This window comes from Castor canadensis, chromosome 1, assembly GCF_047511655.1.
Source record: "Castor canadensis chromosome 1, mCasCan1.hap1v2, whole genome shotgun sequence".
Lineage (NCBI taxonomy): Eukaryota > Metazoa > Chordata > Mammalia > Rodentia > Castoridae > Castor > Castor canadensis.
The window spans coordinates 122,286,335-122,298,369 of NC_133386.1; the positions used below are offsets into that span (position 1 = coordinate 122,286,335).

Sequence of the window (12,035 nt, forward strand, 5' to 3'; positions counted from 1 at the left end):
TTTTAGGAACATCCTTGTATACATGTATTGCATAGCTTAGCATTTTAAATCTCTTTTTTTGTTTGTTTGTTTGGTAGTACTGGGGTCTGAACTCAGGGCTATATACTGCCTAGGCAGGCGCTCTACCACTTGAGTCACTCTGCCAGCCCAATAGCTTAGCATTTTAAAGAAGAGAAACATTAAAACAGTTGAGGCTTAACTGTCATCTTACATAAATGCTTAATGAGTGTTAACAAAATGTTTAAGGTCCCTTGTCCAGTTGTCCTATGTTACTTGTGATTAAGGTTCAGAAAGAACTCTGCTTTTCTGATAGTTTAGAAAAAATGTAGGGAGCAGGTAGTGAATTATATTTTCTATATGGTTAGTTTATTTGCTTACAGAAATGACTTTTATTAATGGTAGAAAGGAAATGGGGCTTGTTCAGATCAGGGTTCTAAGAGTCAGGTATGCAAAACACTCATTAAGACAGCTATTAGTAAAGACTCCTAGGCACTATCTTCAGAGATTCAGGGGTAAGGCCCAGGAACACAAATATTCTTATTTTCTCATTCAGATGTTCTGGAGGGATTGTTTAGCCTTGCTTGAAAGTTGTTTTTCTACTTCCTGAAGTCACTTAAGTCTGTGCTTTTCAAACTCGCTAATAAGCCCCCTTTTAGGGTTTATGAAATTGCCAGGGAATGAGTGAGGTCACAAAATCAGCATGCTATATCCTCCTGAAGTGTTAGTTCCATACAAAGATTTGATAGTGGAGAAAATTAATATTTAAAACATAACATGGAACAGAATGTAAAATCCACATGATTTTTTTAAATAAGCCAAGAAATTTCAAAGAAATTTCCCACTACTTGCAGTGGTCTATATTTTCCCTCCTGTACTGTTACTGAGTATCTTTGGTAGAATACCTTAGTTAGGATGGCAAGTAACCCCTGAAAGATACTGGTATAAACAGCTAGTGGTATAAAAGGTGCAAATAAAAAAATGCCTTTAGCAAAAGATAATATCAGTGACTAAATAATTCTTTAAGCATTCTCTTATTTACAAAAGCATTTCTATGTTGCAGATGAACTGTCTCACTGTGTTGAGCCTGAGCCATCCCAGGTATCAGATCTCAGTTCTAGAGACCATCAGCAAGGTAAGCCCCCTCTTCTCATGGCTCTAAAAGCTAAGAGATCCTCACACTCTGGTTCATATGCCAGTGAGATAAGGAAGACAACTGATGACTCCATATCTAAAGTCCTAGACTGGTTTAACCGAAGCTCTAATTCAGATGATGATAGTAAGCTACCCCTCCAACATCCCCAAGGAACAGAGCCCAAAGAAATAACGGATTCAAACTCACAGGTTGCTATTGCCCTGGTGAAAGATGCCACTGGTCTAAAAGAAAGTGACTCAGAGTCCCTATCATTCACCAAAGTTAAATTGAAGCCTACGAGATCTGATTCAGCATCCCAAGTAGAGGGAGATATGCTGCTTTCTGAAAACTGCCAAGATAATGATGTGAATATCAAATCCAAATTTATGAATTCATCCCAGCAAGGCATCCAAAGGAAAGATCTGGAAATACTGCAGCCTTTTAAGAGCTATGGAACTCCAAGTCAAAGAAGTGAAAGTATGGACTATAGTCAAGGTTTAAAAAGCATAGGAGAAGGAAATGGGCTACCTCCTCCAACCAGTAGCTACTACTACAGTGTTCAAAAAGCATCTGATGTAGAAATCAATGTTCCAAACAACACTAAGAATTTTGTCAGCATGGATAAAGAAGAACCTAAATTCCATGTACATGAAAAAAATAAAGGAGATGTGGAATTGAATTTTGACTCTTGGACAATTGTCCAAGAACCAAATTTGAAAGACCATGTGAAAGCAAAGATAGTTAGCAAAGCAGGAAATACTTCCATCCTGAGAGCTTCCTCAGAGACAGAGAATAGGGAGTTGCCCTCTAGCGCTGTCAACAGTAGATCTCCTTGGAAAAAACCTGAGGTCCAGCTGCAGCAAGAAGCTAGTGAGGTTCCCAAGAACCAAGTGCAGAGAGAGAAATACAAAACAGTGAGTGACAGAATATCCTTTTGGGAAGGAGAGAAAGCTGCTACTAAGTTACCTCATAAAGAACCCACATCTTCATGTAGTCAGGAGCAATCTTCTAAGGCATACCAGCCTGTGAAGTCACAGGGCATGGCCATAGACAGTTTATCTTTAGGCCAGAATGAATATAGTCAAGTCACCGCCAAGCGAGTATTCCTCGATGACACTGATGAAGCTTCCCATCTTTCCAGTTTTTACTCCTCAAATAAACCTGAAGAAACCAGGCTCCAAATATCAGATCTATCCAAAAACTACTCTTCAGCTGATCAATCAGATAAAGTATCTTTGTTTCAGAATAATATAAATGAGCCAATGAAAAGATTGCCAGTGGAAGGCAGTTTGAGCTCTAGAACAGACAGTACTTTACCAGCACTGCAGCATCTCTCAATTACTGAGAATGAAATACAGACTCCTTTGGAGAAAGACAGATTTCTAATTGGTGAATCAAATGCCAGCTTTAAAGTTATGTCCCTAAAAGAAAGAATGGATGAACCCAATACAGAACAAGTCTATAGTCACTCTCAATTTGAAAATTTGAGGAAGTTTTGGGATTTAGGAGCTAATCTGAAAAGTAAGAATAATAATGATAATACAACAAGCCCCCCCAAATCTGTGCCTTTTAATAGCCAGAAACACAAGGAATTCAATGACATTAAACCATCAGGAAAAAATACCCCTGAAGTAGAAACACTTTTAAGCCAGAAAAATGTCATTACAAGGGAGGAAATGGAGAAATTAAATTCAGAGTGCACACTCCAGGTGCTACCAGATGAAGCCACATTTCCACTGAAACCACCCAAAAAGTCCACTCTGCAGTTGGCAGGAAATGAGCTATCAAAGGAAAATGTGGAAAAGAATATGGAATGGTTTGTTACTCCAGTGAATAAAGAGGAAAAGGATTACTCAGGTCAAGAGATTCAAGAACCATCCATAGTGAAAACAAGAGTTTTGTCTATAGACTACAAAGACACTTTGAATGACAGTTTACAGAAGCTGCTTTCAGAAGCTTCATTACCAGCAGTCCAGCCTTCTGGTGGAAAAGTTCACCAAAAACAAATACGCAAACCAGGTGTTTCTGAAAATAGGACATGGCCTTCTAAAAGAGATTTTACTGATACTGAGGAAGACACCATAGGACCTAAGGAGATCACTGATGAGCATGTAGACAAGACAGTAGCACCTCCAAAGGCCCAACAGGACACTCTGGCTGCTAGTCTAGACAGACTCCTGAAGGAAGCAACTGAAAGTTCACAGTCTCCCTTACAACCCAAGTTGGAACCTGTTTTCACTAGAACCAACTCCCAGCCTAAAGAGGGTAGATTATTTGAAAAAGAGGTAAAACAGAATCACAACACTTCAATCCATCAGAGAGAGAAAATAATTCCTTTTCCAGAGGGGGACAATACTTTGGGAAATACAGCTCTCACCCAGAAAGCTGAAAGTGGTGAGTGCCAGCTCAACACAGAGAACTTACTTCATGCGTCTGCAGAAGGTTCTCCTCTGCTGGAGCAGGCTCCCCATCATCACAGAAAGGGTTCTTTTGAGGATGTGGTCAACCTTCCACAAGATACACCTTTTTATCGGGATGCTCATCTTGCTCCCCAGGATAGGGCATTGCCTTCTCAAAGGGAAATTTCAGAGACTGTAGAGAAAGTAATTCTTCCATCCAAGCTTGCCTTGAATGATGTAAATGCTGTACTACAGAGATTATTTAGAGAAGCTTGGCTGAATTCTCCATCTGAGAGAGAAGTAGGTCCTGGAGAAGTGAAGGCAGAATTTCCTGAAGGAGTCCAGACAGCAGGTAGTCCCCCAAATCCTCTGGGAATGACCCCACCTTGGGCTACAGTGGACACCATTGTTCCAGAGAGGAAGGATTTTTATTCCCTCCATGTAGTTCCTGATAAAGGTCGTAAGGCTGGATCTTGTGTAGCTGCCCAGATGTCACCAGCAGAACAGTTCATTAGCTCATCTGTTTCCACTGTGGTTCAGTATGACAAAGAGCTACCTGAGGAAATAGCAGAAATTGTGAGGGAAACAGTAATTGAACCCAAATCAGAGTGCCTTAAATTCAGTGCCAGCATAGAAAACTACTGAAGGAAACACTAGAAACCTTCCCCTCAACATTTGAAAAGGATACAGGGACTCTTTCTTCATCAGAGTCAACAGGTAGTGCTAAGATATGCAGGCATGCTGCTTCTGAACTCCATCCCAGTGTAGAAGAAACAGTAGAACAGGCTGAGGCTCCAACAGTAATTGAGAGTGCTTTCCATACTGGGTTTGAGAATCTGCTTAAAGAAATACCTGAGGCTCCTTCTAATAGGTTCCAGGTGTCGGCGAAGGAAGAAGTTCCAGAGAAGTAGCCCTCACAGTCAGAATAGGCCAGGTGCTTGGGGACAATGCCTCGTTTTCACTGGGCAGCCTCAGGAGCCCCTGAAAGGAAGGTTGAAAGTAATGATTTAGAATCTCAAGTCAACCAGTGTAATAAACTCTTGGGAGGAGACGAAGCTGTGATTGTTTTTTCAGTAGATTTTTGTGGTTCTGCAAGTGGGTTTGAGATCCCTGCAATCTCATGACCCTATGTGGACCATGAAATAGAGACCATTAGACCTCCAGAGGACAGGGGCACTGAAAGTGATGTTGCAGGAGAACAAGGGCCTTTTCAGAGGCTCCTAAAGCAATTAGTGTGTCCAGAAATGAGCAACCCAGGCCTCTTCTGACAAAGAAAGAAAATCCTGCAAAAATAAGAAAAGTTGAATTGTTATTAGCATCACCGTATAAGACACAAGACAATGAGCAAGAAAATAGAGGGTTCTCTGACTCTGATTTTTCAGATGGAAACACTGAAACATTTGGAATTTTTAACTCATAATAAGTATGCTTTATGGAATGCTGATGTAAAGGAATTTTTAAAAAATTGGGATTAATTTGATATTCCCAATGATGCTATATTGTTAAAATCACTTTAGTTCTCCTGAGCCTTTCTTAATTAAAAAAATTCATTTATATTATTCAAATGAGTTATAGTTTTCCTACTAGGCTGTGTTTCAGATCTAACCTTTTTTCTCATTAATCTACCTGTAAAAGCTCTAGGTTTCAAAAATATTTTTAAAATAATTTTTTGCATTTAGAAAACACGTAAGTCAGTTTTCCTCCTGCAAATAATTAGAATTTCTTAACCATCAATCTTCAGAGAAGTTTCTAGTAAGAGTTGTGGCAAGAAAGTAGCACAAATTTCTCATTTAAGAGCAGTGTTTTACCACAGTTGTGGCTAAATATAAGAGACAAAGTGGAAGGTAGAACTTGCTTTCCCTCAGATATTTTGTGCTGTGATATTTTTTGTTGTCATCCTCTTCCTCTCACTTTAAAATTGTCTGTAGAATCTTCCCCTTCTAGAATGTGACTTTGGTTAGATGACTTCACCTGATTCCATCTAAGGGCATTGTCTGGTCTGCTGCATTTCTCTAATCTCAGCCTTGGCTTATTCAATGCCCACATTCATGTAAGTAGACCTAGGGGTGCTGGTTTCAACCAGGCCATAAAACAGAGTTTAATCTCAGTTTGCTATTCTGATCAACTCTTGGATATTTTAGCAGAGAAATCCCAGGCAAATTAGAATGAGAAATTTCCTGATTAGAGTGATGAAATTGATGCACGGATGACACGCGCAGGAATTTCAGATGCTCAGGGTTCTTGAGCCTGATCTGAGAATGAAAGCACAGGCAGACTCCAACAGCAGAGGTCGGAAAGATTTTATTTGTAGAGAATTTAGTTGGAGAAAAGAGAAGAGAAAGACTGCATATTGGAGAATGCAGGGGGACCCGGAAACTGGTGATCCCGTGGGTCAGGGTGGGGAGTGGGTTTTATAGCCTAGTTTGCATTGCCTGAGGGTGGAGATGCCTTTCAGATGCAAACAGACAATTCCTAGGGAGGAGAAGTGTCTCCTTGACCATTTATCGCCTTTTGGGACCTCCCGCAGTCTGTCCTTCATTCCTTCAAAATGGTAGAGGATGTTCTCTGACTAGGACATTTTAACCAAAGTTGCACAACAGCTGGTGTTAATCACCTTCCTTGTAGTTTAATAAACTACAGTCTCAGTGAAACTACTTGGGCTGACTTGTGAGGTTTGAGTTCCTTTGTAAGTTGCTATAGTGTCTCTCCTTGAACACCAACCAAAGAATGCACCTTTAATCCTAATTAGACAAGTTGAAGCCCTTTTAACAAATGCTGCTGGTTAAAAAATAATAATAATAAAGAAAAGTGAAATACCAGTCTGTGAAACTAAACATATGCAAGAAGAAAAGCAGCATGTTAACCTCATTGAGGTATCCTCTTACTAACCTGCCCAATGAGTTCCTAGGGTAAACTGACCCTTTGGAGAATTGCAAATTTGCACTTACTGTAGAGACTATCACCTAATGTGTATAGCCATGCTTATAGTGTACCAGCATTACTGACTAGACAGCAAAAAGCCTATAAGTAAGAAATAGTCACTGATAAATATCACCTAGACAGAAGCCAGTAGAGACATTTTAAAATTATGAGCCAAGAAGAGGTATAAACTATGACTTGTGCAGTCATAGTTTTATATCTTCTAAACAATTTTTTTGGTGGTACTAGGGTTGGAACCCAGACCTTCACACTTGCTAGGCAGGCATTCTACTGCTTGAGTCATACCTACAGCACTAACTAATCATTTTAAAACAAACTGGCAGGGTTGGGGGTGAGAGTTGGAGAGGGGAGAGGGGAGTTTCCATGGTCAAATGCTTTTGGAAATGCTGGGAGATTATGTACATTATTAGCATGCTAAAATCTCTGAGAAGGTCTGTAATAAGATACTTTTTAAAGTTTAACAAAGAACATCCCAAATCTAATTCATGTTAGAATCCATTTGCTGAGGAATGCATATTAACATAAGGCAGAACTAGAATGCATTTCAGGAAAATATGGTTAAGAAGTGGTTCTTAAACTCATTTATTCATTAATGGAATCATTCATGGATTCAGCAAATATTTTTGAAGTACTTATTGCCAGTTACCATTCTAGGTACTGACAATAAAGGTTAATACTCAGACCAGACTTATCCATGATGGAGTTTTCACTGTCAAAATGAAAAATTAAGGACAGTTTAGGGAATCTTTTTTTAAAGTTAGATGCATTTAATTTAAGGACTGTTCTTATCCTGGAATTATGCCCCCCTTATCCCTCTTGGTTCTAAAATATCTTTTTATAAAATAAAGGCATTAGTAAATGGTAGAACCTTCCCCTCCCCTTTAAAACACCTTGGTTAAATAAAAAGTTGAGTACCCCATTTATTTGCTAACAGTTGGAAATTTTACTAACTTGTGAAATCCAGAGAGACTCCATCTATTGATCTTGAGAACCCGACCATCTGTGTTCCCAGTTATATACAGATGTTAAACATCTGAATGCTGCCTTACATGGTTTCAGCTAACTTTTTTAATGCTCTTAGGATCATTTTATGGCTGTCTTCAAAAGCTAGAATGTTAAATGGGAAGATTCAAAGACTGGTACAAAATAAATCATGTGCCTAAAATAGAGGTGTAAACAGTTACGAGATCACTTTTGTATTGATGTGGCAATCTTGTTTCTTTATGGCTTGTGTTTGCAAATATTTCTTGATCAGGAAAATTATTTTTAAAGGACATATTAATATTAGGGAAATTATTTTCTTCTGTAAAGTAAGTGCTTCTTAGAGCAAATAAAAGTAGGGAGGCTTACAGCAAAATTTCTCTTTCCACCCTACTATTTTGATGCCCATTGTTTGTTAAAAGGCTTTTTTCTTTTGTATTGTGCAGCATTCATCGGTTTTGTCTTGTAACAGGTTCAGAAGAAGAACCCAGTCCTGTTTTGAAAACTTTGGAAAGGAGTGCTGCTAGGAAAATGCCTTCCAAAAGTCTAGAAGACATTTCATCAGATTCATCAAGTGAGAATGAAGTTTGCCCACTGTTCATACCTCATCTAAGCTTAAAAATGCTTATGTGCTTTTCTGTGGCCTCACTGCATGTTGTTGTGTACCTAACCCCCAAATGCAGCAGTTAACATGAGAATAACCTCTCCCAGGTGTGCTGAAGAGGCTCACCCTTAAGTGTCTGGAATTTTGCTTTTAAAATAATGCATGAAGTTTGGTTATTAGAGTGCTAGGCTTCCTTGAATTGAAGCATCCTGGTTTGAGTGTTTATTCAAGTGCAGTGAGTGTGAAGGGATTGAGATAGCAGTAGTACTAGAAAACTAATAGCTAACATTTATTGAATATTATATGCCAAAACCTATCTAAGAATTTCGTGTATATTATCCCATTTAATTGGCACAAGCAACTCTGTGAGGGTTAAGTTGTTATCCCCATTGTATAGATGAGGAAAACAAAGCTCAGAGAGACAAAGTAGCTTTTTACTATATCACACAGTAGACCTGGGGCTCAAAGTTAATGGACTACTGTCAACAGCAGTTATGAAGTAGCCATGTTTTATTATGACAAGTTGGGTGTCTAATGGATTTTACATGATATGGATTTGAACTAACCTTTGCCCTCAAGGACTTTCCTTTCTCTTTGTATCCACACATTTCTTTTGGATACTAGTACTACAAGCCCAAAGACAAAGTAGCACGTAATATGTTAGGCACACTTTTCCTCACTGGCTGCTGCTTTAATTGTTGAAGGATTTCTAGAGTACTGACAGAAATCATACTTGTATATAGGGACTTGAATATTAAACAAGTGGACTTAGAAACTATTACTTCTGGATGGGGGGGGGGTTGTTCTTATTATTTTGAAGCCAAGATATGCCCCTGGGATTGCAGATAGTTGTGAGAGATTTTATTGAATAAAAGTTAGCCACATGTTAAACTCATCTGACTGCTAACTGAACATTGTTAGTTTTAGAATAGATTTTGGAACATCTGCCATAGAGGCCAAAAAGCCAGAGTTTAAATAGAAAAAGAAAAAGCTACTTCACCAAAAATTTCCTAAAATTCAGAGCTTCCTGGGGGTCCAAAGGCAATATTCACAATTTAGAATGCAGTCCTAACTCTACCAAAGATCTTGGAATCTCTGTTGGAAGAGACCTTGAAGGTCACCTATTTCAACCTCCCTCCAATGCAGAAATTCCCTTTAAAGCCTCAACAGGTGGCCAACCCCCACACTTGCCCGAATGCTTCCAGAGAAGGCAAGTCTGATCTTTTGTTGGACAGGCCTGATTATTCTTCCTTATGTTGGTAAAGGGCCCTTGGGGGCGGGGGGTGGGGGGGTAACAACTCTGCACCAATTGTCTAACTTAGCAAATCTCTTGCCTGTGAAGCATGGGGCTATTTCCATGGTGCAGCTTTAAAGTACTCAGGAATGTGTAGGGTTAAAAAAAAAAAAATCACTATCAGCTGACGGGTATTCCTGCACACTCCCTTCCAAATACCGATACCCACTCTCACTAGCCTGCCAAGATTCCACTTAGCAGCTGGTCCCCAGTTAGATCTCTTCAGTTGACTTCCCAAGCAAGTCTCCCAGAGGCATACGCAAACGATGATGCATACACACAACTATTAATGACCATAGGATTGGGAAGGTGTTAGTCATGACTAGCATCTTGCCCTTTGCAGAAGAATAAAGAAGCTGTTGCAGCCCTGTGCTTTCTCTGCTGCCGGCAGACTGCTTGCTCAGAGCTAACCCTCTAACCCCCGAGAGTCAGTGTGCAGCAGTGTGCTGATGGGAGCTGCATCAGGGCTGAAATGGGAGCTCCGGCTATGGCACTGGCTCAAGTAGCTAATCTAAAGACAAAGTATTTGGGGGAAGACATCTTGGTTGCACCCCTCACTGCATCTTGACTAACTGCTTCCAACTCCAGGAGCTTCCAGGGACAATCTCATTGTTCTTTTCTCTCAAAGGGTCAGCCATGTTAACCATTTGCTAATTTCTCCTGAACAGATCAAGCAAAAGTAGACAATCTACCAGAAGAATTAGTACATAGTGCTGAAGATGGTAAATATCTTTATTATTTTCATGTCTGTTCGTGTATTAAGTTCTGGCATGATTTGGGCAGTCACCAGGATGCAGCTGTTGGATAAATAGAAAAAAACGTCATTTGCCACTATGTACCCAATAATGCCTGAGTTGTTATTAAAAGCTTTCTAACTTGGTGCATTTCATACTGTTTGTATTCTTGGGGCTTCTGATGGTGACACTGTAGTGAGGATCTCATCAGAGATCCTCTGAGAAGCTAGGGTTTCTATAAATAGGAAATTATTTCTTTGGGTATGAACTGATTTTTACTACTCTGACTTGCAGAACTCTTTGAAGGCAGGAAGAATAGAGTGGGTTCCTGGTTAAATTATTCCTGTGTTTGATTCTTAAATCTCAGCATTTAGATCTCTCTGGGCATAACTGGTAAGGCATTAAGTTCAAAGGAAAGGGCCCAGGAAAGGGTGGGGAAACCTATTTCTGCTTATATAACTAACTAGAATGCACTAAGAGTGAAATTGATTGATTCTGAATATTGAGGAGCCCAGAAGACGTTGATGCTTGTCAATAGGTCGTTTATTACGTGGTTCATTTATAAAATTAATAGGGTAATAGTGCTTGGTGGGGAGAGAGATAGAAATGAGTTTGATTTTTATATTTCAGAATTTATTTAAATGTACAAATTTATACTTATATGATGCTTTTTAAGTTTTTCCAAGTTGTTCTTACTCTAATCATAAAAATGTATACTCATCTGAACATTCTTATACAAATGTAGCAGTAGTGCTCCTCAAAGATCATTCCTTACTTTTATGTAACGGTTTTTAACCACCTCATTGAAGTCAGTGGGGCAAGGATTCTGATCTTCATTTTGCAGATAAGAAAAGCTCAGAGAAATGAGGTGACTTTTCCAAGATCCCATAGCCAGTCAGTCAGTAGGAGAGTAGGGAATGGAACTGCAGCTTAGCTGCTCCCATCCAGTGCTCCTTCCCATGTCCATGCTGTGGTTTGGTGACTTAGAGGAAAAATGCCACAGGTCTTCTATGCTGGATCTTAGATTTTTAGTTGAACAGGAGATGGTAATAAAGAGTCACACTGGAATATGGATGAAAGCAAGCTGAAAATGTGTCAGATGTATTCTGCAATTTCCCAGTTGTAAAACTGACATTTGAACTTTACTTTCATATCGGTTTAGTCCTTCTGTTAAAATGGTATTTATATTCAATGTCTTCTGAGTAGATCAAAGATCAGATAAGGAACCAGATACAAATGAATGCATGCTACCAGGAAGTGAGTAGCAGGATCTTTCTCACAACCACTAAATGTTCCATTCTACACAGTGTTTAAGACTCTGAAAGAACTAACCTATTAATAACATAGCACTTTTTATTGCTAAACTCCTGCAGCTGGCAAAACTATTTCATTCTGATAAGAGTTTATTTTAAAAAGCATTATGTTGAAAGAATAATTTGTGGTTTCACTAATGGAGAGTTTAACATATGTATGTATGTGTATATATATATATATATATATATATACATTGCTATTGTTGAGTATTATTGACTTATTTCAGTTTCTCTGTTTTATGAGTCTTTTCCTAAAATAAAGTTGGCACCTTCTCATTTCAATTGGCTTTTATGTTACAGTATGATCCTGAATATCGGATTCTCTTAGGGCCTCTTTTCAAAACTGTGTTCTTGAAGCAATTTATTACTCCAAAACTGTACTTTGACAGTTTATATATAGATAGCATGGTTGAATATGCCTCTCTAAATGTCTAGAAAAGCAAATTTTTGTTATGTCAGGGGTTAAACTCGGAGGATTGAAAGGCAAGTGAACATCTGAATCTCAGAAATGTACACTTGGGCAACTAATGTCCATCACCTAATTAATGTCTGCCACCAAGAAAAGATATTTTTCTCTGTTTTCTATTCAATCTTAAGATTACTTAAGCTTTGATCACTGTCTTAGGACAAATGATTTC

General features: G+C 38.9%; 1 protein-coding gene and 1 pseudogene across 6 annotated transcripts in view; both read left to right on the forward strand.

Annotated features, from left to right (window-relative positions):
- Sytl2 (synaptotagmin like 2) overlaps positions 1–12,035 on the forward strand; it is a 106,239-nt gene that overhangs the window by 73,583 nt on the left and 20,621 nt on the right. For 3 of the 6 annotated variants that reach the window (XM_074081670.1, XM_074081668.1, XM_074081669.1), the window contains 3 exons: positions 1,061–3,883; positions 7,925–8,026; positions 10,019–10,072. In XM_074081670.1, coding sequence (XP_073937771.1) covers positions 1,061–3,883; positions 7,925–8,026; positions 10,019–10,072 — 2,979 coding nt within the window. The remainder of the gene's footprint in view (positions 1–1,060; positions 3,884–7,924; positions 8,027–10,018; positions 10,073–12,035) is intronic. The other 3 variants (XM_020180580.2, XM_074081672.1, XM_074081671.1) reach the window with 2 other exon arrangements.
- On the forward strand, positions 3,890–7,917 carry LOC141425329 (uncharacterized; annotated as a pseudogene).